This window comes from Myotis lucifugus, unplaced genomic scaffold (genome assembly GCF_000147115.1).
Source record: "Myotis lucifugus unplaced genomic scaffold, Myoluc2.0 scaffold_4, whole genome shotgun sequence".
NCBI classification, from domain to species: Eukaryota; Metazoa; Chordata; class Mammalia; order Chiroptera; family Vespertilionidae; genus Myotis; species Myotis lucifugus.
This window is the reverse complement of record NW_005871052.1, coordinates 12,877,046-12,904,347: the sequence shown is the minus strand read 5'-3', so window position 1 is coordinate 12,904,347 and position 27,302 is coordinate 12,877,046. Positions and strand designations below refer to the sequence as shown.

At 41.0% G+C, this 27,302-nt stretch overlaps 2 protein-coding genes across 3 annotated transcripts; both read left to right on the top strand.

Moving 5' to 3' along the window:
* The first annotated feature begins 591 nt into the window (after positions 1 to 591).
* Positions 592 to 17,797, top strand: NONO (non-POU domain containing octamer binding). 2 transcript variants are annotated; one of them, XM_006082875.3, is made up of 11 exons: positions 593 to 716; positions 6,929 to 7,089; positions 8,596 to 8,789; positions 10,763 to 11,064; positions 12,458 to 12,553; positions 12,745 to 12,941; positions 13,286 to 13,370; positions 14,014 to 14,116; positions 14,702 to 14,741; positions 14,973 to 15,082; positions 16,781 to 17,797. In XM_006082875.3, the coding sequence occupies exons 2-11, from the start codon at positions 6,939 to 6,941 to the stop codon at positions 16,913 to 16,915; spliced, it is 1,413 nt and encodes a 470-aa protein (XP_006082937.1). In that variant the 5' UTR covers positions 593 to 716; positions 6,929 to 6,938; the 3' UTR covers positions 16,916 to 17,797. The 2 variants fall into 2 exon arrangements, 1 of the variants encoding a protein (XP_006082937.1); XR_002832120.1 differs by lacking the exon at positions 16,781 to 17,797 and having other exon boundaries at positions 592 to 716; positions 14,014 to 14,211.
* Positions 17,798 to 18,218: 421 nt separating this feature from the next.
* Positions 18,219 to 22,645, top strand: ITGB1BP2 (integrin subunit beta 1 binding protein 2). Its single transcript, XM_006082874.3, has 11 exons — positions 18,219 to 18,440; positions 18,690 to 18,739; positions 18,828 to 18,884; positions 18,959 to 19,101; positions 20,002 to 20,096; positions 20,733 to 20,791; positions 20,931 to 21,001; positions 21,118 to 21,217; positions 21,477 to 21,590; positions 21,826 to 21,888; positions 22,245 to 22,645. Exons 1-11 carry the CDS (start codon positions 18,377 to 18,379, stop codon positions 22,467 to 22,469), a joined length of 1,041 nt encoding a protein of 346 aa, XP_006082936.1. The 5' UTR covers positions 18,219 to 18,376; the 3' UTR covers positions 22,470 to 22,645.
* Positions 22,646 to 27,302: the final 4,657 nt, after the last annotated feature.

Here is a 27,302-nt window from a genome sequence, read left to right as displayed (position 1 = left end):
AACCATAGTGATTATTTCAGGTGGGCTTCATGAGCAGACCTGGCAGCAGGAGAAGCAACTAAAAACCTGATTAAGTATGGAGTATCAGAGTGCAAGCCCTAATGAGGAAGTGTGAAAAAGAAACATGGCGGGGCCTTTTTTTCAGTAGGAAAAGACTAGATCTACTACTGAATACAATGACATTGTTGCTCTTGCTTCTTGCACAGGCGCAGTGCAGGAATCATCAGAGCACGCCTACGCGCACATTTCCTTCCCTTCTCTCTCTCTTCCCATTTTCCTCACTCTTCCTTTTCTCCCTCTCCTTTCCCACCTCGCATCACTTGGTCTTCCAGTCTTTCCGTTAGCTCCTTTACGTCTCTCCTTCCGAGCCTCCATCCCCTCCCTACCCCCCTTCCTTTTGGGTCTCTAGCGGACGAAACTAGCGCATGCGCATTAGGTACAAAGCCTCGCTCTTTGTCCCCATCCGTCGTTCACACGAACTCAAGTCTTTCGCATTCGGCAGCCAATAGGATCGTAGAAATGGCGGAAAACTGATTCCGCCTCTGAAGAAGAATCTTGATTGGCAGTTCAGATAACCAATCAAGAATGCCACTTTGTACCCCTGGGGAGGCACCGAGCTCTGTCGTTGCGTTTCCGGCGGTCGCGCGCTCTTTTCTTGGGACGGTAGAGGCCGTGTAGCGTCGCCGTTACTTTGAGGAGAGAACAGTCGGTAGAGGGTGAGTTTGGGGACGACTTAGTTCTCGTGTGAGAGGGGAGTAGGATTTCTCGCGACAATCGGTGAAGGAAGAGGCTAGGGCAAGGCTCGGTTTGGAGGGAGGTCGGCCCTTTCCAAGGCCCCTTGAGGCCTTGTGCCCGCCATCCCACTGGCTTCCCAGCCCACCCGCGCACGCGAGGGGCCCATCGCACTCAAACCTGACTCCCGCTTCCTCTCCCGCCGCCTTTCTTTGTGCGACGTGGCCTGGAACCTTAGCCCTGTCAATAAGTTCCTGGGCCTTTGAGCCGCCCTGGGCCTGAGGGTGTGGGGTCTATCATCCCAGAGCCTTGGAGTCGCAGCAGGAGGAGGAGGTGCTTTGTAGGGCGCTCCTCCCCTCGGCCTCGCGAGGCCATGAATTCCGAATGAGCAACTGGGGCACCCCGAGCGATGTTTCTTTGTCAGAACTCTTACCTGGGAAGTTCTTCTGTTCGTCCAGACCCCTCCGCTTTCCTCCTCAGGTTCCTGTATGCCCTTACTTTTAGTCTTGTTGCCTAAGCTGCTTGACCCACGTGTAGCATCACTTTTAAAAAATGAAACTTAATTTTATGGATTTTTTATTGGCTATTTTCCACTCGGAGAAACGATTGTCGTAAGGTGACACCTTTCTTTGTGTTCTTAACAGAGAAGTCAAGGTTAGAGAAGACTGGGAGGCACTTTGCTATCTTAAATCTAGGTTGAGGTAGGTGTAGGGTAGCCAGATAAAATATAGGACGCCCTGTTAAATTTGAATTTGACACATACAACGAATTATTTTTTAGTATACGTTGCATGGGACTTACACAAAAATCCTTTATTTTTAATCGTAAATAAAAATTTTACTATGTTGTGTATTTTTATTTGATAAATCTGCCAACTCTAGTCGGAGTACACTGGCTAGATTTATACTGTCTTTGTTCAGCTTCTTTGTTATCAAATGAAAGGTCCTAAGAAACTCTTAGAAAATAAAAAAGGACCTTACCATCTTAGTACATTCTACAGCTTTCAGGCTGATCCACATCCAGGCGGCCATCGGGTCTGGTAGATTTTAACCAGATTTTCCCGAATGTTTCCACTTAAAAAGTTGATCCTTACCCTGAAAATTAAGGGGACATTTATGTAGCTTTCAGATATGTGATACAGTAATGTACTTGGTCCTGTATCTAAACACTTGTGCAATTGTATCTCATGCTCAGTAGCCTTAGTCTTTCTAAATCAGCGATACATAGTTTCTCAAGCAAGTCCTTCATCAGGGTTAGTCTTACAGACAGAAATCCTTGCTGCTGATCTTTGTACTTTGTTCTCAGAGGCCCCATGGTTAGGGGGCAGTGATTTCTGCACATATTTCCAAATTGTATTGGTAGTCATCATCAGAAGTAGGTGATAGGGACAATACTGAGTACTTAGCTACTCTCTGGGCACTGTTTTAAGGGATTTATACAATATTACGTAGTCTTCACCATTGAATGCCTGCTTGGGAAAGAACAAATGGAAAGGGAAGATTATAAAGATGAGCATTATGGAGACATTGATTTAAAAACACAAAGGTAGGGAATTTGGTTACACAAGTGACTTTTGCTAGCATCCAGAAGAGTGGAGGAAGAATGTAATTAATGACATTTGTCTAACTGAAGCACCTACCATATGTAGAAATAAGGGTAGTGGCTTCCAGCAGGAACAAGTGTCTGCTATGTACATTATCTCATTTAGTCCTTAAAATAACCAGCCCTGTGAGGTAGATATTGTTATCTCCATCTTACAGGTGAGGAAATTAAGGCTCAAGTTAGGTAACATGGCTAGTTTGGAACTCTGAAATTGAAATGAGTGATTACAAAGCCTGTAGTATAGAGATGAGTATGAGATTCTCCACTCCATGCTCCATCACACTGTGTGACCTTGGATGGGCATCATTTTTCTTTCTTTTTTTTTTCTTTTCTTTTTTTTTAAAAAAATTGATTTTAGAGAGGAAGGGAGAGGATGAGAGACAGAAACATTAATGACAAGAGAGAATCATTGATTGGCTGCCTCCTGCACACCTCCCACTGGGGATTGAGCCCACAACCCAGGCATGTGCCCTTGACCAGAATCAAACCTGGGACCCCCCCCCCCGCCCCCAGTCCTCAGGCCAATGCTCTAGCCAGTGAGCCAAACCAGCCAGGGCGGGCATCATTTTTCTTATCCAGAAGAATAATAGTTGTGATTACTAAAGGAGATAATGCAGACTTAGCACAGTGCCTGACATGATGGTCGATCAATATTTTGTATTATCACCTTAACTGCCACACTATACTTTCTAAAATAAAAAATAACCTCCCCTTGAACAACATAAGCTGATGAACAAAAATAGATCCAGAGACATAGAAGCATTGAACAGACTGTCAAACCTCAGAGGGAAAGCAGGGGAGAGAGAAGGAGTAAGAGAGCAACCAAAAGAGATCAACCAAAGGACTTATATGCATGCATATCAGCATAATCAATAGACACTGACAATAGCGGAGTGAGGGCCTGTGTTGGGGGGTGGGAGTGGGCTGAGAGGTCAAGGGGGGAAGGAGACATGTGTAATACCTTCAACAATAAAGATTTTTTTAAAATAAAATAACTTCCCTTGAAGTAATCTTAAATGGTCTAGAACATCTTTTTGAAATGGAATGATGAGGTGTGGTAAGATGTAAAGAGAGTTTTTAATATTTTAGTTTTGAATAGATCTCTAAGGATTTCTCTTAACATGTAAATTATAAATTGTAGATTCCTGAATGGGATGCAAGGTACTGAGGCTAGTGCCTTAGTTAAAGGCTGGAGGAAAAAAAGAGGGTCCTTGAACTCTAGCCAGAGATAAGACCTAGTTGAAAAAATGGCTGTGAAAATCATTCAAGTTTCTGTTATAGGCCACTTTGGGATCAGGGAAGGGAGATGTTTAATAGCTGTGACTCTAAAAAAAAAGTATCTGTGACTCAAATAGGAAAATATCTGATTCTAATGCCCACCTTACCCTGCCCCCAACTGTTGCTGGGGTAGACTTTAAATTTTGTATGCTTTTATTTCTTTTATATATATATCTTATTTTAAAATAATGATTTCCTTTTTCTTAATTTTTAAATTTTTTATTTTTTGCTAATCCCCCCCTCAGGATATTTTTTCCCATTGATTCTTGGAAAGAGTGGAAGGGATGGGGGGAGAGACAGAGAAACATTGATATAAGAGAAACATCTACTGGTTGCCTCCCGCACGCCCCCTGACGGGTTGGGGACTAGCCTGCAACCCGGGTGACTGCAGTCGGAACAGATTTGCTGTGAAACTGCTACACCTATTCATGGCGTTTAAAGTTATTACAACTTTTTGAGAAAACAGTGCTGCACTATGTGGCAAGAGTCACAGATTCAGTTATACTATTTTTATCCTAAGGAAATAAGCAGAAAGCTACAAGCACAAAGATATTTACTGCAGTGTTATATCAGGAAAATGTTGAAAACAACCTAAATGTCTCATAGTAGAGTAGTTTAGTAAATCCGTATGGGCTTTATGTAGCTGTTAAAAATTATAATTATGTTCGCTATAGAGATGAGGAAAACCTGACTATACAATGGTGCATTATGATTATAGTCATTGAACTGATAATGTATTTTCTGGAAGCTGAAGAAGCAAAAATGGAAATTGTGAGAGGAATATTTACTCAGGGCTGTGCCCCAAGATTTAGCTTGAGCATTGTTCATAATGGTGAAAAATTAGAAACAGCCCATGTCCAACACAACAGTGGCTTGGTTAACAGCTGAATACTGTGTGCATTAACAATGTAGAAGATACAGTAACATGAAAACTGTTAGTCGTGTGTCGTAAAGTAGAAAAGGCATTATAAAATAATTTTTATCATATCCTATTTACAGTACCTACAAATATATAAATCAGTGACTGGGAGGGTATACCAAAATGTTAACAGTGACTATTTTTTAATGCTGGGTCTTTGGATTTTTATTTATTTTTGTTTTTATTTCTAAGTTTTCTATAACAAAGATATATTTTGTCATAGATACCTTATTAATGAGAAACAAAATTGATGAACTGACATAAATGAGGAAATTCAAGTCTGGGCTTAAATGTCAACTTTCCAGTGACATGTTACCTCACAGCTCTATTTAAAATTACTACCTTCCACTCTATCTATTTTGCCCCCCTCTTTTTCCTCCCCCCCTTTTTTCTTTATTTTCCAGTAACTCCTCTTCTTTACTATGTGATTTAATTATTATGTATATTGTTTTGTCTCTCACTAGAAGGTAAGGACCCAGAAGGCAAGAATATTTGCTTTGTTCATTGATGCATCCCAAGCACCTAGAATAGTGCCTAGCAAATAGTTGGCATTCAGTGAATATTTATTTGTTGAATGATTGATTTAGTAAAAAAAAAATAGTAAATCACCAATAAATTATAACAAGCAGGACAGTTTTTATTTTTGCCTACCTTCTGTTCCTTGTCTACATTTATGAATTTAAAAACTCTTTCCCTCTTAAAGTATCAACATTTTTCATGCTTACATGGTTTTCATAATTTTTAATACTGTGTAATGTTCCATTGTATAGATGTATCGTAATTAATTAAAAACTATGCCTCTGATTTTGGATATGTAAGTCATTTTTATTGTCCATAAAGGCCATTGCAGTGAATATTGCATGAGTGTGATTTTTAAATTAAAAAAAATTATATTCTTATTCTTAGGATGAATTTCTAGGAACAGAATTCCTGAGTTAAAGTATATGAACATCTTGATAGTTCTTATTACCTATTATCTTATGAAACAACTTTTGGATATAGTATTTCATAATTGCAATGATGTTCCCAGTTTTGGTGGGATATGATACAAAATATATTAAGGATGTGTTTATACACATAAAAGTATTCTTATTTGCCCATTATCCAAAATTAACAGTTACTTCATCTATAATATAGCTTGCACTATTTTAAAGGAATCATAATGTATTCACCATAAGGTCTTTCTTTGCATCTTTCCTTCAGCTAAATTCTGACTAGAGGGTCTTGTGTTTAGAATTGACTTAGCCCTTTTATTTCATTAACTGAAGAACTGTCCTTGGATGTCAGTTTAAAACCATTAACTGCCAATATCTGGATTTGCCAGAAATTTTCATTTTATTTTCTTTTAATCTTATTTTAATTTTTAGATGACAGAATTTAACATTTTATGTTTATATATTCATCTTTTTGTATTGGCTGCTATTGCTTTGGTAGCCATTTACCTTTTTATTTTGATTAACAACAATATTTACTGAGTGTTTACTATGTGCCAGTACTTGAATTAGTGTTTTCACATATTTATTAATTCTCATAGCCAGCTTGAGAGAGGTAGGTATTTATTATACCCTTTATAACAGCTTAAGAAACCAATGCAGAAGTAATTTACTAAGTAGTACATAATTAGTATTAGGAGCATGCTTGAAACCTAAGTATGTCTTAACTCCACAGCCTATACTTTTCCTGTTGTTCATTCCATAGTATCTAGTGTAGGCTAGGACTGTGCAATGTGCCAGAGAAGAACAAGACTTAATAGTTTCTTGTCCTTGTGATAACTAGAATCTATTTTAGTCATTGTGTTTATGAATATATTTTTTAAAATCTTCACCCAAGGATACTTTCCATGATTTCTAGAGAGAGGGAAAGGCAGAGAGAGAAATATTGATGTGAGAGAGAAACACATCGATTGGTGCCTCTTGTACGAGCCCGGCCGGGGAGGAGCCTGAAACGGAGGTATATGCCCTTGACCAGAATCAAACCCGGGACCCTTCAATCCACAGGCTGACGCTGTATCCACTGAGCCAAACCGGCTAGTGCAGTCATTGTGTTTTTAAAATGTACTTTAATAATTTTATGATAGGGCTAACGGGGTAGATCTGTTTGGAAAAGTAGTTTCCTATTATGTGTAAAATTATTGAACTAGAAGATTCCTCAGGTCATTCTAGTGCAAGCTGTTCTTGTCTGATACTTGTCCAGTTTCTGTGTGCAACATAAATGCTAATACCTGGTTGTTTTTTCTGAATTGTATTCCTTTGCCATACTTGTTCAAAATAACCAGTTGTTAGGATCTGGCAAAAGTCTGGATACCAACGATGATTGATGACATACAGTATGAGTCATCAGGAAGGTGACTGCCTTCTTAGCACTGAATGTATTTGACAGTCCACATTTTCTTTTTAGGGTACAAAAAATGCAGAGCAATAAAACCTTTAACTTGGAGAAGCAAAACCATGCTCCAAGAAAGCATCATCAGCATCACCACCAGCAGCACCACCAGCAGCAACAGCAGCAGCCACCGCCGCCAGCAATACCTGCAAATGGACAACAAGCCAGCAGCCAAAGTGAGTGCATGCTAAGTAATGGGGTAGAGATAGGTTCCCTTTTGGGAATGGGTTCTTGATTTTTTTAAAATATATTTTTATTTATTTCAGAGAGGAAAGGAGAGGGAGTGAGAGACAGAAACATCAAGGGTGAGAGAGAATCATTGATCGGCTGCCTCCTGCATGCCCCCTACTAGGGATCAAGCCTGCAACCTGGACATGTGCCCTTGACCGGAATTGAACTGAGACCCTTCAGTCCATAGACCGATGTTCTATCCACTGAGCCAAACTGGCTAGGGCTGGGTTCTTGATTTTTAGATTAGTCTTTTGGTATTATAAAGGAATAGGTCTTTGTTCTATTTACCTCTTAATTCTTCTTAAGATAGAAAAAGGCTGATTCTCTGAAACCAAGGAGCAGGCATGTAGGGATAGCAGTTGAGTATAGGTTGCTTTGCTGTGTTGGCTAAACAGATGTCTTCATGTTTTGCCTCAGAGCTTGGTTTCCTGGAGGTAATCAGATGACTGGTACTTAGGGAATATATAGAACAAGTCTTTAAGACTTAATGGAGAAGTAGTCTGGTACTGAGTATTATTACACTTTTAGCCTGGGGCCTGTGCCAGCCCATTTGTAATCAGTGAAAAGTCTTTAAAGGTATGTTTCCACTTGTTCAGCAAACTTTGAACTTTAGGTTCTAAGACTAGAACCTAAAATAGGGGGGGGGGAAGAACTCATGGACATTGACAACAATGTGGTGATTGTGGCAGAGGGTGGAGGTGGGAAAGGGCATAGAGGAAATAAATGGTTTGGGGGGGGGGAGAGTGGAACCTACTTCAAACCTTTTTATTTCCTGAGATTTCTATTTAGGATATTTTTTTCTAACTCATTTCTTTTTTTTTTTTAAAGATATATTTTTATTGATTTCAGAGAGGAAAGGAAAGGGAGAGAGAGATAGAAACATCAATGATGAGAGAGAATCATTGATTGGCTGCCTCCCGCACGCCCCCTACTGGGGATCGAGCCCACAACCCGGGCATGTGCCCTTGACCAGAATCGAACCCAGGACCCTTCAGTCCGCAGGCTGACGCTCTATCCATTAAACCAAAACTGGCTAGGGCCTAACTCATTTCTTTTCATTCTGTTACCCCCAAGCCTGAGAGAATGGGAACTGTAAGGTTATGAAGATGAGTGAGATTGGGAAATGGAGCAATTGTGCTTTATACTTCAAAAATCTGTTCCTTCTCACATAGAGTTCCTTGACTTGCTTAATTTTCTCTTTGGCCAATAGCTCCTGTATTGTCTTCCTAACTTCGATTTAGTCCAAGTTGGCTCCTGGCCCACAGTAGTCCTCCCCCGCCCCCATCTCTACGTACTGCTTTCATATTCTTAGGTGCAATTTAGTGATACGTGGTTAGTGGATAGATTGCATTGGGGAATGGTGTTTGGCTTTTCTATAGCAATTAGGTTTCCTAATCTAGCAGTAGTTGTAGCTCTTTGAGAATGACTGTAAATCTCTTGTCTTCTCTCAGATGAAGGCTTGACTATTGACCTGAAGAATTTTAGGAAACCAGGAGAGAAGACCTTCACCCAACGTAGCCGGCTTTTTGTGGGCAATCTTCCTCCTGACATCACTGAGGAGGAAATGAGGAAACTATTTGAGAAATATGGGAAGGCAGGCGAAGTCTTCATTCATAAGGATAAGGGCTTCGGCTTTATCCGCTTGGTAAGCAACTGTAGGCTTATAGAGCAAAGATGGGGAAGCTGGGGAATAATGGATATGGAAAATAAGGCAGTAAATAATTCTCAGATGCTCTGCTAAAAGCTTATAGTTGATGGAATAGGACAAAAAAATGCAGATTTAAAAATTTTTCCTCATAGGTTTCTTAAAAAATATTGTTTTTATTGGGTTTGAGAGAGAGTGGAAGGGAGAGAGAGAGAGAAACATCAGTCAGTTGACTCCCGCACGCACCCTGACCATGGATCCAACCAGCAACCTGGGCATGTGTCCTGACCGGTAATCAAATTGGCAACCTTTCAGTGCACCGGATGATGCTAAACCAACTGAGCCACATCGGTCAGGGCTGTATATATTTTTAAAAATTTAATTGTGCTAAAATATACATAACATAAAACTTATTATCTTAATTATTTTTTTAAAATTTATTTTTTAATCTATATATATATATTTCTTTTTTGTCTAAAGTTTTACATGTCTCCTTTTTTCCCGATTGACCAGATCTTTTTCAAAAATCTGATTTGATTTAGGAAACGTGTTAAGTATATGGGGGGAAACCTTTCTAGGCATTATTTTATCTCCATAAATGAGGAACTTGATGCGGTCAGAACTAGTATTCCTTCCAGATATACCACTCACTAAAGACTATATAGGCAAGTAATTTTCTCTGGGGCTCAGATTCCTCTTTAGTAATATGAAGGGGGTCCAATCAAGGTTTGTGGTTCTAAAGAGGCCTCTTGGAGGACATAAGAGATTCTGGTTAAGTTATTTGTAGCTAGCTGAAATTTAAAAATTCTAGCTCTACTGTATTGTAAGGATAGGTTTTATGCTCATCATTTGTTGTCCAGATAATATGTTACCCTTGGGAGAATAACCTGTGATACTGATGACCATGTAAGTCAGCGGTTCTCAACTTGTGGGTCTCGACCCCTTTGGGGATTGAACGACCCTTTCACAGGGGTCGCCTAAGACCATCAGAAAACACATATAATTACATATTGTTTTTGTGATTAATCACTATGCTTTAATTATGTTCAGTTTGTAACAATGAAAATACATCCTGCGTATCAGATATTTACATTATGATTCATAACAGTAGCAAAATTACAGTTCTGAATAGCAACGAAAATAATTTTATGGTTGGGGGTCACCACAACATGAGGAACTGTATTAAAGGGTCGTGGCATTAGGAAGGTTGAGAACCACTGATGTAAGTGTTACTAACTTTTAGGATGTCCAATTGGTTTTTCAGGGCCATCAAAACAGTTAGGCTAACCAAAGAGTGATCTGAAACACACACAATTCCATTCTTTCTGTTCTATCCATGCTTCTTTATATGCTGTTGCCAAGCTCCTTGTTTTTTTGTTGTTGTTGTTGTTTTTTTTGTGTGTGTGTGTTAATCCTCACCCGCGAATGTTTTTCTATTGATTTTTAGAGAGAGTGAAAGGGAGGATGGAGAGACAGAGAGAGAGAAACATTGATGTGAGAGACATCAATTGGTTGCCTCCCATACATGCCCTGATCAGGGCCGGGGATCGAGCCTGCAACCAAGGTATATGTCCTTGACTGGAATCATGGGTTGATGCTTAATCCACTGAGCCAAACCACCTAGGGCTAAGCTTTTTTTTTTTTTTTTTTAAGATATTTTGTATTGAGCTATGCTATTTTAGAATCTTTTAAAAACATTCATTTTATTGATTTGAGAGAGGAAAAGAGAGAGAGAGAAACATCAATGATGAGAGAGAATCATTGATTGGCTGTCTCCTGCATGCCCCACACTGGGGATCGAGCCCACAACCTGGGCATGTGCCCTGGCCAGGAATTGAACCATGACCTCCTTGTTCATAGGTCAAGCAAGGCTCAACCACTGAGCCATGCTGGCCGGGTGCTACTTTAAATTCTTGATAGCTGTGTAGTTGGTCTGTTAAACCCAGTTATTCTAACTATCCTCTGCTTCCTAGGAAACACGAACCCTAGCGGAGATTGCTAAAGTAGAGCTGGACAACATGCCACTCCGTGGAAAGCAGCTGCGTGTGCGCTTTGCCTGCCATAGTGCATCCCTTACGGTCCGAAACCTTCCTCAGTATGTGTCCAACGAACTGCTGGAGGAAGCTTTTTCTGTGTTCGGCCAGGTGGAGAGGGCCGTAGTCATTGTGGATGATCGAGGAAGGCCCTCAGGAAAAGGCATTGTTGAATTCTCAGGGAAGCCAGCTGCTCGGAAAGCTCTGGACAGATGCAGTGAAGGTTCCTTCCTGCTAACCACGTGAGTAAGGGCCCGTTGTTGTCTGGGAAGTTAGCCTTTAGAAACCCTCTTCCTGTGCGCATTTAAAATACTGTTCATACTAATTCAGCTTTCTAGTAGGTTTTTTTAAAATATATTTTTCTTGATTTCAGAGAGGAAGTGAGAGGGAGAGATAGAAACATCAATGATTAGAGAGAATCATTGATTGGCTGCCTCCTGCATGCCCCACATGGAGGATTGAGCCTACAACCAGGGCATGTGCCCTGTTCAGGAATCAAACTGTGACCTCCTGGTTCATAGGTTGATGCTCAGCCACTGAGCTATGCCGGCTGGGCTAGTAGAGTTTTTAACATAATCTTAAATTAACACAAGTATAGTTTGAGGATTAAAAAATAAACTTTAATTAATAGCCCTAGCTCAGTTGATTGGAGTGTCATCCCGTACACCAAAATGTTGCAGGTTTCCCTGATTGGGCATATTCGGGAGGCAGTCGATTGATGTTTCTGTCTCTCCCCCTTCTTCTCTCTCTCAAATCAATAAAATATCCTTGGGTGAGGATTTTTTTAAGTATATTTTTTATTGATTTCAGAGAGGGAGGGAGAGGGAGAAAGAGATAAAAACATCAGTGATGAGAGAGAATCATTGATCGGCTGCCTCCTGCACACCTCCCACTGGGGATCGAGCCCGCAACCCGGGCATGTGCCCCATGTGCCCTTGACCGTAATTGAAACCGGGACCCTTGAGTCCACATGCTGACGCTCTATCCACTGAGCCAAAACAGCTAGGGCAGGATATATATTTTTTTTAAGTTAAATTTTTTCAGTCCTTCAGTGGGTCATTTAATCAGTGTTAAGTCTCCCCTTTGAAGTTTTATAAATCTGAAAAGTTGTTTTGTGCATGCAACATCTTAGAATTTATCCCAAGTTGTTGTCTGGAGTTCTGTAGAGAATAGTTAGGCTACACTTAAGTACTGTATCTACTTACTTTGAACATCTTTTTTTAAAATTATGTTTTTATTGTTTTTAGAGAGGAAGGGAGAGGGATGGAGAGAGAGAAACATCAATCGGTTGCCTCCCGCACAACCCCCACTGGGGATCATGCCTGCATGTGCCCTGATCAGGAATCGAACCGGTGACCTCTTGGTTCATGGGTTGTTGCTCAACCACAGAGCTACACTGGCCAGGCTGAACATCTCCTTAAAGGCTAGATTCAGAGGTCTGAAGCCTGACTTGATCCTATCAACCCCAGATTCCACATAACGCCATTAAGAGATATTGGTTACTTGGGACTGGGTTTAAAACTCCTTCAAAAGTTTAATTGTCTTGTCCTGACCCCTAAAACTAGTTCATGTGTCAGTGGCAGGTGTAGAGAGGAAGCCTACTATAGGGTATGATTTGATCTTTCTTTTTCCCAGATTTCCTCGACCTGTGACTGTGGAGCCCATGGACCAGTTAGATGATGAAGAAGGACTTCCAGAGAAGCTGGTTATAAAGAACCAGCAATTTCACAAGTATGTTGTCCTGACATATTCCCTGTTAGCTGTTGGCCTATTCTTAAGGAAGCTTGTAAAGGGATGTGTAAAAGAGGCAGGTCTTTGTTATATGTATTTACTAGCAACCATTATCTTGGCATTCAGAAGGAATACATTGCTTAGTTGTCATCTTAGGCAGAGTTTTAGTAACCCAGGAACCTTGTCTTTAGGGAGAGGGAGCAGCCACCTAGATTTGCACAGCCTGGCTCCTTCGAGTATGAATATGCCATGCGCTGGAAGGCACTCATTGAGATGGAGAAACAGCAGCAGGACCAAGTGGACCGCAACATCAAGGAAGCTCGTGAGAAACTGGAAATGGAGATGGAGGCTGCTCGCCATGAGCACCAGGTCATGCTAATGAGGCAGGGTGAGTATAGGCCTCTAAGTCTTAAAACTAAAAGAACAACAAAATAAGTTTTTCCGGAGTTTCTTAGTATCAATCGGTAGAGAAAGGCCTAAACCTCTACTTTTATTCTCTGAAATATTTTGTTGATCTTGGTAGGCAAATGAGCTTGGAGATGTGGCAGAAAATACTGGATTCTGTGGAGAAGGAATAATAGGTTTGGCTTTATTTTTGGAATCTGGATACCTCGAATGGCCACTCAGGGATTATATATCCCTTTTGCTTTCTGGATCTTTAATTATGAAAAATTATTGGGTCCATATGAGGAGAATGAAGAATACTCTCAATCAAGTCTGTTGTTTTTCTAGATTTGATGAGGCGTCAAGAAGAACTTCGGAGGATGGAAGAGCTGCACAACCAAGAAGTGCAAAAACGAAAGCAACTGGAGCTCAGGTAACTCTTCTCAACCCTTTTTCTCTCATAATGTCTCACTCCTGCTTCCTACCACCAAGCTACCTCATGCATTTATAAATATATTGGCAAACATTTCCTGGCTGTTTCTGAAGTTCTCCCTTTGGATGGGAGATGTTTCAGCTGCCAGTGGTTCTGGGAATTACGGCTACACTAAAGAGAAAACAGCTGAGTGCTGGTCTCATGAGGCTCCTTTGAGAAAGAACTTTTTCCCCTAAGGGGCACATCAGGGTTGCTTTAGGGCTGGGCACATTTAACATTGAACTTCCTGGAGAGCTATGATAGTTTCCAGTTGGCTCTTTTTAAACTATATATATATATATTTATTGATTTCAGAGAGGAAGGGAGAGGGAGTGAGAGATAGAAACATTAATGATAAGACAGAATCATTGATCGGCTGCCTCCTGCATGCCCCGTACTGGAGATTGAACCCACAACCCAGGCATATGCCCTTGACCAGAATCAAACCCGGGAACCTTCAGTCCACAGGCCGACATTCTATCCACTGAGCCAAACTGGCTAGGGCTTCAGTAGGCTCTTGATCCTCTTGGCTGAGTCCCCTATTAAGATAATCAGCTTAAGTTCTGGAATGCCTCTGCTTAAATACTTTGGTGACTCTCTGTAGGCAGGAGGAAGAGCGCAGGCGCCGTGAGGAAGAGATGAGGCGACAGCAGGAAGAAATGATGCGGCGACAGCAGGAAGGATTCAAGGGAACCTTCCCTGATGCGGTATATCTCCTTTGTGCCCATGATGTACCAGTCCAGTCGTGATATGACAAACCCACCATGAATTGTCTGCCCACTAGGACTATACAACATACCAGGTTATGATCAATTTTTCCATTCTGTGAAACTCCTTTTAGAAATAATTCATAGGAAGGAAAGGTAAGGTTTGAAGGAGAGCTCTTTTTGCCCCATGGGCTATTTAGGATGAAAAGCTGGGACTAGTATATGCTATTCAGACTCAGTGACTGCAGGATGAGATATATCCAATTCTGTAGCACCCTTGTCTAGTGACTAGTCCATTGCTGTCCTTCAAGTTATATAGGTTGGAGCTATAGGAAAAAATTGACTATCTTTCCCCTTTCCTTTCATAACTCTCTTGTACCTAATAGGAGACTGACTTGTGTCCTAGTAGCTCTGATCTTGAACTCACTGTATAACTAGTGAGGAATTGTTGGTGTTCCTCAGCTTGGTCTCAGTATACTTAGGATGTGTTATCACTCTATACTTTCCTTAGTGTGTGGTCTTCAATGGATTGTGGGAGAATGCAGTGCTGTCTTAGACTGTCTTTAGTGTTTTTTTGTTTTTCAGAGAGAGCAGGAGATACGGATGGGCCAGATGGCTATGGGAGGTAAGGACTCAGGAGATTAATGGCTCTGATTTCCCTTTTTGTCTTGTCTCTGGTGAACTATGTAGCTTATTTTATGTATTCCAGATTTAAGGGATTCACATTTCTGGGAGCATCGTTTTTTGGGGTGGGGTAACATGTCTTAGCCCAAAGGTCTTGTTGAATTGTTAACTTTAGAACAGAAAGAGACAGATGATATCTTTCTCCTGTACTGATCACACTACTCTGCTTTAGGTGCTATGGGAATAAACAACAGAGGTGCCATGCCCCCTGCTCCTGTGCCTGCTGGTACACCAGCTCCTCCAGGACCTGCCACTATGATGCCAGATGGAACCTTGGGATTGGTAATAACTGCAGGACCTTAACAGTAACCCTGAATGGTGATGGGAGGAGAAAGGACTTTGCTTCCATAGTCGCTTGGCCTGCCATGATTTTGCTACAGATAACAGTATTAGAACTACTGTTATCCAATGTAACCTCAAGGTCTTTATTTTGGACTCCTGAGTAAACGAGTCTCAAAATATACTTTATGGTTCATACAATCCTGAGGTGATTTTAGTTCTTATATCAAAATGTTAAAACTGGATAGGCTTCAGGTTGCTTGAAAAGTGATGGCCTGCCTTGTCCATGTACCTAGTTCATCAAAAAGGACATAGGTAGAACTTAACCATCTTAGGAATTTAGTATGTAATATTGCTTAGCTAATAAGAATAGGGATAGCCCTAACCGGTTTGGCTAAGTGGATAGAGCGTCGGCCTATGGACTGAAGGCTCCCAGGTTCGATTCCGGTCAGGGGCATGTGCCTTGGTTGCGGGCACATCCCTGGTGGGGAGTGTGCAGGAAGCAGCTGATCGATGTTTCTCTCTCATCAATGTTTCTGACTCTATCCCTCTCCCCTCCTCTCTGAAAAATCAATAAAAATATATTTAAAGAATAGGGATAAAGAAGAGGAAGAAAGAATAGGGATAAAAAGTTAAAGGTGGGATGGTTGGGTGGGTCCGTAATTCAGGCAACCTTCCTTTCAGGGACATCTATCCGCTAGAGCAGCGGTTCTCAACCTGTGGGTCGTGACCCATTTGGCGGTCGAACGACCCTTTCACAGGGGTCGCCTAAGACCATCCTGCATATCAGATATTTACATTACGATTCATAACAGCAACATTACAGTTATGAAGTAGCAACAAAAATAATTTTATGGTTGGGTCACAACATGAGGAACTGTATTTAAAGGGCCAGAAGGTTGAGAACCACTGCGCTAGAGTCTTTTTTTTTTTAATGTATTTTTTTGTTGTTGTTGATTTCAGACAGGAAGGGAGAGAGAGAGAGATACATCAGTGATGAGAGATGATCATTGATTGGCTGCCTCCTGCACACCGCACATGGGATCGAGCCCACAACCTGGGCATGTGCCCTGACTAGGAATTGAACGGTGACCTCCTGGTTCATAGGTCGACACTCAACCACTATGTACTCCAGCCGGGCTATCCGCTAGAGTTTTTTTGTTGTTGTTTTCATTGATTTCAGAGCAGAAGGGCAAGGGAGAGAGAGATAGAAACATCAATGATGAGAGAGAATCATGTCTGCCTCCTGCACGCCCCACAACCCAGGCATGTGCCTTGACAAGGAATGGAACTGTGACCTCCTGGTTCATAGGTCACTGAAGCATGAGCCATGCTGGCCAGGCTCCGCTAGAATTTTAAACATGATTAGGCATCCCCAGCAGGTGGAGCCCTGGCTGGTTTGGCGCAGTGGATAGAGCGTCGGCCTGCGGACTGAGTGGTCCCAGGTTCGATTCCAGCCAGGGGCACATGCCTGGGTTGTGGGCTTGGTCCCCAGTGGGGAGCATGCAGGAGGCAGCTGATTGATGGTCCTCTTTCATCATTGATATTTCTATCTCTATCCTCCCTTCCTCTCTGAAATCAATATAAATATATTTTAAAAAATAATTGGGGTGGAAATGGCCTCCAAGGGAAGGACTACAGATGGGTGGGAAGCTTAGGATATAGGTTATTTTGTAATGTTTCTCTCTTTTTCTCTTTAAGACCCCACCAACTACCGAACGCTTTGGCCAAGCTGCTACAATGGAAGGAATAGGGGCAATTGGTGGAACCCCTCCTGCATTCAACCGTGCAGCTCCTGGAGCTGATTTTGCTCCAAACAAACGTCGCCGATACTAATAAAATTGCAGTGTCTAGTTTCCCAAAACCCTTAAGAGAAGGACCCTTTTTGGACTAGCCAGAATTCTACCTGGAAAAGTGTTAGGGATTCCTCCCAATAGTTAGATCTTCCCTACCTGTACTACTCTAGGGAGTATGCTGGAGACAGAGGTCAAGGGAGGGGTGATATTTAACAAATCATTTCTGTGTGGTATATTGTTTAATTGTGTCTGTGTGGTGCATTCCTGAAGTCTCGAGATTATTGAAGGCCAGGGGTGGGGGGCGATGGCAAAGTGGATCCAGTTAGAGCCCCCATGAATCTTGATCATTCCATTCTGTTTATCCTGTTCTATTTGCATTCTCATTCTTAAATTTCCCGACCCCGGAGACACTGCCACATGTACCACAAAAACCACAAACATCCTCCATCACTTGATTCACTCCCAGGTGGGAATTCAGGCAATGTCCGCAGAGGTCACAGATAACATACATGCATACGGTTCTGTTATACCCCATATATTATCCCTTCATATCCTAAGGAAGACATTTTTCTCTTAGAGATTTTCATTTTAGTATATCTTTAAAAAAAAAAAAATCTTGTGTTAACTAGCCTCCATCTTTTTCTTGGGTAAGGACAACCCAGGAATGGCCCTTTTGTGTCTGATGTTGCTGTTCACAGCTTTTCTTGATAGGCCTAGTACAACCTTGGGAACAGGGTTGCTGTATGATGAAATGTCCAACAGTAGCTCTTAGCATTGCCTATCTTATGTAGTTATGCTGTGCTTTTTTTTTTTTTATTGGTGTACCATGTTTGATTTGTTCCTGATACCTTCGGAGTTTTTTTTCTGAAAATGGAGCGGTAATGAAGCATCAACTTATTAAAATACATTTTAATCCTTTTCATTTTCTGTGCTATTTTTGGAGGGGAAGGGAGGGAGGGGTGTTCTGTCTCAAGAACTGAGCAGTAGGTTTTATCAAGTATCCATGTGGCAAACATGTCAGGGATTGGATGCATACTGTGGTTGACAAATATCTGTGCTATTGGTACACAGAAGTAGTAAGGATGGGAGGAAAGCGTCTTTGAAAGAAAATGGGCTGGGGGATTGGGGTATTCTCATTAGGAGAGGTCTCAAAATTGCTATTTGTTTCTGAGCAGCTGCTAATGTGTCTGAGGCTTAGAATTGACATGGTAAAACTAAAACAGTCTCAGCAGTGATTAGCTGACCTCATCCAAGTTCCAAGCCCTACTCTGCGTGATCCTTTTCTTGAGCCTCAGAGCTAAAATGCTCCTGAGCTCATTCCTATTGGCTGGGAAGACCAATTGAAGTTCCCTTGCCCATGTTAGGAGGTGTACGCCTTCTGAACTAAAGATAGACACAGCTGCCCCTTCCAGACAGCTAAAAGCTTCCAGACTAAGAGGTCTTCCCCACTCGGCAGCCAGACTCCTTGAAATACCCTTTCAGTAATTCTACCAACGCTTCCATGTCTCTACTCTGCCATAACAAAGGCTGTGGGCAGCACTTTGACCCCAATACCAATCTTCCTGGTGAGTAAGCCTGGTCTTGCCAGGGGGCTCTGGATCCTGGGGAATGGTCATCTGTGGATAGTCTGCTAAAGGAGTAGAAGAAGAAATTTAGTGTACCTGCCCTGGTTTAACTGGTCTGGGCAGTCTTCAATCTTGACTGGATTTTTTTTAATATTATATGGAAAAACCAAAGCATATAGGCCTGTGGAAGAGGTAAGAAGTGACATTTGGTATAGTTTCTTTTCTTGATCTTTCTACCCATATCCACAGATTCCTGTTGCCATCACACTGGGATTCCAATCTTCCATGATGCACTTAAGGTGAGGTATACGTGAGGGGGTGATAGCAAGAACATTTCCCAAAGGAAATACACTCAGGAATCTAAGCTGAGCTGGGTCTCATTATCAGGGTTGGTCCTGCTGCCGGAAGCGAACTGTAGATTTCTCTGAGTTCTTAAACATCAAGGTAAATTCTTTACTTAGATTCTGCCCCTAATAGAAAGATTCTATCTCTAATCCTCCTCTCCTTATCTGTACTAGGGCTGTACTATGGGACCACACTGTGCTGAGAAGCTCCCTGAAGCCCCTCAACTTGAGGGCCCTGGCACAAGCAGTTCATTTCAGGAGCAAAAACTGACTACGATTCCAAAGTCAGCAGAGACTTTGCGCCGGGAGAGGCCCAAGTAAAGAGGAGGTCCCATCCCTAGCTGGTTTGGCTCAGTGGATAGAGCATCAATCTGCAGACTGAAGGGTCCTGGGTTCTATTTCAGTCAAGGGCACATGCCCAGATTGCAGGCTGGATCCCCAATAGGGGGCGTGCAGGAGGCAGCCGATAAATGATTCTCTCTCATCATTGATGTTTATCTCTCCCTCTCCCTTCCTCTCTGAAATCAGTAAAAATATTTTAAAAAGTAGGAGGTCTCAGGGTTTTTGCTACATTCATGGAACTTAGGGTCATTGGGGTTTGGGAGATAGGGCATAGAGATGTGAGGAGGGCCAGATGTCAGGGCTTAGTATATATTTTGTGCCATAGGGGAAATCTGTCCAGAAATAATGTCCCTTACTGTAAGGTGGTATGGGTGATAGATAGGTATTTTGAGTTAACAGGGCAGATAGCACCTCATGAATACATATTTATAATACAAGGGGGAATTGGGAAGATCTTGATTTTTTTTTCTGTTTGGAAAAGATCTTTAAAATAGTTTTACATCAAGAAAAGGATGTAGTAGAGTTGGCAGTCAGGAGGCTGCAGAGAAGAGTAAGTTAATTTTGCGGAAATAGAAGAAAGTCATATTAGGTCCACAATTAATTAGAAGAAGGGGAAATGGTATGTTTCTACAAAGAAATGTGAGATTTAAAGCAACTGAGTAGATGAGCAAGAGAAGTCCTGGTGATTTCTTCAGGGTCAGGGATTTGGGATATCCATAGAGAAGAAAATTGGCAATGGAGTTTCTACCCAATTTCTCCAACCCTGACCTTACTTTCACCAGACTTCTTCGACTCCATTAGAACTGGTGGGAGTGTTGGAGCTGTTGATCATGGTTAATGAGTCAGAACTAAATCATCTCACCCTTACCCCCTAGGTCAGAGTTGCCACCAAAGCTGCTTCCGCTAAATATATCCCAAGCCCTGGAAATGGCATTGGAAAAGAAGGAATTAGACCAGGAATCTGGAGCAGGTAAAGTGGGTCCTTAGTTGGACAGACCTCGAAGACTGGAATTTAGTGAAAGTGGCAGTTGGGTGGATATAATGGATAGGTTCCTGACTGCCCAGCTGGTGTGGCTTAGCAGTTGAGCCATAAACCAAGAGGTTACTGGTTCAATTCCTGGTTAGGGCACATGCCCGGTTTGGGGCTCAATCCCCAGTAGGGGCATGCAGGAGGCAGCCAATCGGTGATTCTCTTTCATCGCTGATGTTCCTATCTCTCTCTTCCTCTCCCTTCCTCTCTCTAAAACAGTGGTTCTCAACCTTCCTAATGCCGCAACCCTTTAATACAGTTCCTCATGTTGTGGTGACCCCCAACCATAAAATTATTTTCATTGCTACTTCATAACTGTAATTTTGCTACTGTTATGAATCGTAATGTATTTTCATTGTTACAAATTGAACATAATTAAAGCATAGTGATTAATCACAAAAACAATATGTAATTATATATGTGTTTTCTGATGGTCTTAGGCGACCCCTGTGAAAGGGTCGTTCAATCCCCAAAGGGGTAGCGACTCACAGGTTGAGAATCGCTGCTCTAAAATCAATAAAAATGTATTTAAAAATAAAAGATAGGTTCTTGACTCTATTTTCCTCCCTTGCCCAGGACTTGACAGTAGTCTGATTCAGACTGGTTCCAGCTGCCAGAACCCAGGATGTGACGCTGTGAGTGAGAGTTTATGAGGGCTCAAGCATGTGGCTGAGGGATACTATACCCAAGAGATGATTGGGTATAGATATGAAGTTGCATGGAGTACACTTTAGAATGACTTGATTCCTTTCCTTTTTCCTTGATCTGTCTTAGGTTTACCAAGGCCCTGAGAGTGATGCTACTCCATGTACTTACCACCCAGGAGCACCTCGATTCCATGAAGGGTGAGAGAGGGTACTAGGTGGGCTGTGAGAGAGGTTTCTCCCAATGTTGAACATAGATGGGAGTAGGGGCTTGTGGGAATGGAAAGGGATTCAGTTGAATTATCTTCCTACCTCAGGATGAAGTCTTGGAGCTGTTGTGGCATCCAGACCCTGGATTTTGGGGCCTTCCTGGCACAGCCAGGATGCAGAGTTGGTAGACATGACTGGGGGAAGCAGGTAAGCTCCAACTTCCCTGAACTCTTGATTAGGAGCCAATTCCAGAAATAATTTCTCCTCCCCGTACTTCATAGCAAGCTATCTCCCTTTGTATGGACCAAATAAGATTCTGCTCCTTATCCCTCAACAGCCCAGAAGCTTTGCAATCAATATAAGTTAGTGTTAATCTTCCTGAAACTCTGTCTCTTCTCCATACAAACCATGAGAACTCCTCTTGGGTTAAGCATTCATTTTTACCACTCACATTTCACATCTTTAGCTACCAGCATCTTGCCGTCATGATTGGCACCAGACAGATTCCTTAGTAGTGGTGACTGTGTATGGCCAGATTCCACTTCCTGCATTCAACTGGGTGAAGGCCAGTCAAACTGAGGTAAGGGATGTCTGATGCTGGATGGGAGGCTAGTGAATTGGGTGTTATTACAATCTTACAGGCAGTGTTGCTGTATGTAGTTAACATGTAGACTCCATAGTCCCCTGAGAGGAAGGTAATGATATTGGGTCAGGGTTATCTGACCTGTGGATCACACCTCTGGCCTGGTTCTGTGTCATAATGATCTGTTCTGACCTTCTGGATTGTTACTACCCCTATAATTCTTTTCTCTCAGCTTCATGTCCACATTGTTTTTGATGGTAACCGTGTGTTTCAAGCACAGATGAAGCTCTGGGGGGTAAGTGAAGATAAGGGAGCACAGGAGGGAGGGCAGATGGGGTGAAAAGAAGGGCCAGACTGCAATGAATAGAGGGTGTCTTGAGGGGGAAGGAGTTGTAATGGGAAGAAGTGGAGGTTTTCTCTTCATTTGCTTTTATATTCTCTCCCTTCCCCTCCCTTTTTCCCCCTTCCCTATCCCCTTTCTCTTTTTTCCTCCTCTCCCTTACTATGTTGTCTTATTTTTCCATCTTTTCCCCCACCTTACATTTTTATTTTCTCCCCGTCATTTATCACCACCCCACCTTGACCCCAACCCCCTTGATTTCTTCATTTTTCTCTTTTTCCTGTGTTCCTCTATCTTTCCCTCTTCCTCAGGTCATAAACGTGGAGCTGAGCTCTGTCTCCTTGATGCCATCTCGGGTTGAAATCTCCCTGGTGAAGGCTGACCCAGGATCCTGGGCCCAGCTGGAGCACCCTGATGCACTAGCTGAGAAGGCTAAGGCAGGGGTTGGGTTAGAGATGGATGAGGAAGAATCTGAGGACTCAGATGATCTGAGCTGGACAGAGGAGGAGGACGAGGAGGAAGCAATGGGGGAATAGTGACACCAAACAATCAAGTATCTAGACAGGACCTCAATAAATCTCATAGGATCTCAGAGACCAGGATATGGTTGGCCATGTGGTATTGAGCAGCAGGAGGCTGAAGGAGGGGAGAACAAAAATATCCAAACCATGCTGTTTGTTCTCTTAAATAAATCTGTTATTCTACAGTTTCACATAGTGTTGTTCTCTCACCTCACTATCTAAGATTGTATTCATTTCCCCCAACTTCTGTGTGTTTGACACATGTGTGAAAACAAGCACATTCACATTCAATCTATTCTTCACAACTATCAGTTATTTACTGAGTACTTACTATGTGCCCAGTTATGTGTTGGGTAGTTTAGAGATATTTGAGAAACAGAAGACTTATTCATTCCTCTCAGGAAAATTACAGTCTGGCTGACAAGTCCTGGATAATCGACATGAAATAATAATAAACATTATTAGGTAGTTAAACTGAGTACTAAATTGTGCAGTACAGTTTTTAAGAGCTATTGGAGTTGAGAGAATGGTGAGATTAATGTGGACTGCAGTAGAAAAGGAAGGCTCAGAATAAAACTTAATCTTTCCCTAAAAAAAAAGAAAGGGAAGTCTCCATGGAAGACGTAATTTTTTTAAAAAAACTTTATTGAGATACAATTCACAGACCATACAACACCCATTTAAAGTATAAAATTCAATGTTTTTCCGAGTTGTATAACCACAATCAACTTAAAACATTTTCATCACTCCAAAAGAAACCCTGTCTATATCCATTAGTAGTCACTCCCAATTTTCCTTCAAACTCATAGCCCTAGGCAACCACTAATCTACTTTCTGCCTCTGTGGATTTACCTATTGTGGATATTTTATGACTGGAATGAAAAAAAAATGTGGTCTTTTGTGACACACTTCTTTCACTTAGCATAATATTTTCAAAGTTCATCCATGTTGTAACGCATATAAGCTCTTAATTTCTTTTCATGAACAAATAATATTCCACTGTGTGATTATACTACATTTTGTATATCCGTTCATCAGTTGAGGGACATTTGGGTCTTTTTCCACTTTTTGCCTATTATGAATAATGATGTTATGAGCATTCACGTAAAAGTGTTTATATAGACATAGGTTTTCATTTTTCTTGGATATATACCTAGGAGTGTAATTTCTGGGTCAAATGATAACTTTAATCTTTTGAGCAACTGCCAGACTATTTCCAAAGAGGCTGCATCATTTTACATTCCCACCAGCTATGTAAGAGGGTTCCAGTTTCTCTACATCCTCAATAACACTTATTTGTCTTATTTTATTATAACCATACTAGTGGGTATGAAGTGGAATCTAACTATGGTTTTAATTTGCATTTCACTGATGGCTAATGATGTTGAGCATCTTTACTTGTGCTTATTGGTAATTTGTGTCTCATATTTGGAAAAACATCTGTTCATATCTTTTGACCATCTGCTAATTGGGTGATTTGTCTTTTTATTGAGTTATAAGAGTATTAAATATAAGGTATCCCCAAAAGTATATATACACACTTTGAATAATAATAATAAAGGCAGTGTTTATTAAAATAAATTTCATTTTCAAAATTGAGCTATCAGGTGTTAAAGTTTGTATACATTTTTTGGGACACCTTATGTATTTTGGAGACAAGTCTCCTGTCAGATATAAGATTTGCAAATATTTTCTCCCATTGTGTGTGTTGTCATTCCACTTCCTTAGTGGCGTCCTTTGGTACACAAAAGTTTTTAATGTTTATGAAGTCCAGTTTTTCTATTTTTCCTTTTTTTTCTTACGTTTTTGATGTCATATCCAAGAAACCATTGCCTAATCCAAGGTCACAAAGATTTGCTTCTGTGTTTTCTCCTAAGTGTTTTATAGTTTTAGCTCTTACATTGAGGTCTTCAATCCATCTTGAATTAATTTTTATATGTGGTATGAGGTAGGGGGTTCAACTTTACATTTATGCTTATGGATATTCAGTTGTCCCAGCACCATTTTTTGAAAGACTCTTCTGTCCCCGTTGAATTGCCTTGGTACCCTAGCTGAAAATCAATTGACCATAAATGTGAGGGTTAAGAAATACATTCTGAATGGAAATTTGAAGAATGAGAAATTTGGATGGGTATGGAAGAGAGGAAGAGCCAGGATGGGGCAAGAAGATGTTTTATTTTACTTTTCGTGTTTTAATTTTATTTCCAAAAGTAATATATTGCCACTGTAGAAAAACTCAGTACAGAAGTATGTAGAGTAAAAAGTAAATGTTCCTCTTCAGATATTCTCCAATCTTAGTTCCTTTGCTGTTTGTAACCACTGCTAACATATAAAAAGGCATGTTTAAGGGAGGGGACAAAAAAGTTAAATGGCGTCTGACTAGATTGGGAGGAGCCTAAAATTCTAGATCAAGGATTTTGAACATGATTTAAAAGAGAGTTAAAAAGACATTATAGGCTTTTCCTTTTAAAATGTAGATTCTTAATCAGAGGACTCTTTTAAGTCTCCCTTGAGTCAAATTTACTTCCTCAACAGCATGGCCAAGAATCTGGAAGATTTAAACTCCAAGAAACATCAAACTAGGAAGCTCACCAAACCTCAGATGACCTCAAGTTCTTTTCATAGCAACCTTCCCTCTCAGTTCAGATTCAAGAAACATAGGGTCTCGTTGGGAGCGAGGAGTAAGATGGGGATGGGAGAATGGACATGGGCAGCAAAGGTGAGGGATCACAGCATAGTTTGGCTGAGAATTTGGAGACTGAAGCAAGATTAGGGGATATTAGGGAATGAGTTCAGAAATACCTCACATATCAGAGGTAAAGAGGTTTCCTGGACCTCCAGGATATTCAACAATTCTCACTCAGTATTCTCTCATTCTATGGATTTGAAATGCAAATAAAATTTCCCCCTCAAACTGAACCCTTCAGATCCTTTCTAACCCTGGCAGCAGTTAACTATTTTAAAAAATATTTTTATTGATTTCAGAGAGGAAGGGAAAAGGAGAGAGAGAGAGAAACATCAATGATGAGAGAGAATCATTGATCATCTGCCTCCTGCATGCCCCCCAGTGGGGATCAAGCCCACAATCTGGGCATGTGCCCTAACCAGGAATCAAACTGTGACCTCCTGGTTCATAGGTCGATGCTCAACCACTGAGTCACGCTAGTCGGGCAGCAGTTAACTTTTAATGTCATTTTTCATGTGGGAGAGTTGTCATCCATAGAGGCTTTGGTAGACATTAAAAAATATGTAGAAGTTGCCGAAACTGGTTTGATTCAGTGGATAGAGCGTCGGCCTGCGGACTGAAAGGTCCCAGGTTCGATTCCGGTCAAGGGCATGTACCTGGGTTGCGGGCACATCCCCAGTAGGAGATGTGCAGGAGGCAGCTGATTGATGTTACTCTTTCATCGATGTTTCTAACTCTCTATCTCTCTCCCTTCCTCTCTGTAAAAAATTAATAAAATATATTTTTTAAAAAATATGTAGAAGTTAAAAGGAGACATATGTAATACCCTTTGTAATACTTTAAGCAATAAAAAAATATGTAGAAGTAAAAATGCATATAGAAAAATACATAAAGTGCACTAACCTTAAATGTACAACTTTTTTTCTATCTTCTTATCAAAATCAGGGGACCAGCAACTACCCAGAAATCCTGGAGAGGATGGAAGTGAGGAATCAGAAAATTCAAGTAACCCTTGTTGTATATAAACTTGATATATAAAACTTCAAATTTACAGCATTAAGAAGTAGTGTACTAAAAATAATAATAATAAAAATTTAAAAAAATAAAAATAAAGTAGTGTACTAGCTCATTTTACATAGCCCAAAGCCTAAAATGTAAGAAATTTTCAGGCAGGTGTATAACAACAATTAATTATTAATTGTTATTAATAATAACAACAATAACCATAGCTACTATTTCTGATACAAACTAACCTACCAGGCACTGTGCTAAGTACTTTGCATGCATTATCTAATTTAATCCCCCACTTCCATGAAATATATGTATATATGTGTGTGTGTACATGTGTGTGTGTGTGTCTGTGTGTGTGTGTTCACATTAGCACAAATCCTCTCCATATCTCCTTTTACACTTCTCATGTCTTCCTAATGTGCTTTGTATCCGCTCCCCTCACACCTTCCCAGAAATGTTACACTATTAACTATCCTTTCTCTTTCTTGTTTATTCAACCTTTCCCTCTTGTTGGATATTTTCATTGGCATTTAAATATGATCAAGTCTCTCCAATCTTACAAAAACAATTTCCCTTGAGTTCACATCCTTCCCTAGCTACTACTTAACTCTTTTCTCTCCTTTATAACTAAACTTTTTGAAATAACTACTTTTTCTGATTCCTTCTTCCTGATCCCTTCACAGCACACTTCATTCTGTCTTCCAACCCCCTCAATCTGTGTTGATAAGGTTTCCATTGGCTACGAAGTTACTAAATCCAGTGGATACTTTTAGTCCTCATCTTGCTTGATCTCTCAAGTAAAATTTGACACCAATAATGGTTTCTTCCTTGAAATACATTGGCTTCTGTGACCCATCACTCCTCTTGGTTGTTCTCCTACATCTCTGGCCAGTCCTTTCAGTCTCCTTTTCAGGCTCCTCCTTTTCCACTTGGTCATTCAATTATGAAGTTCTTGAAGACTCAGTCCTAGGCCTTCTCTCTTATATATAACTCTTCCAGACACTCATTTATGCACATGATTTCAAATACCACTCATATGCATATGTCTCACACACTTTTATCTCTAGGACATATCTTTCCTTTGAGGTCCAGATCTGTGTATTATAGTACTAATAGGTAGCACATATTTGGAACAGTGTCTGGCATATAGT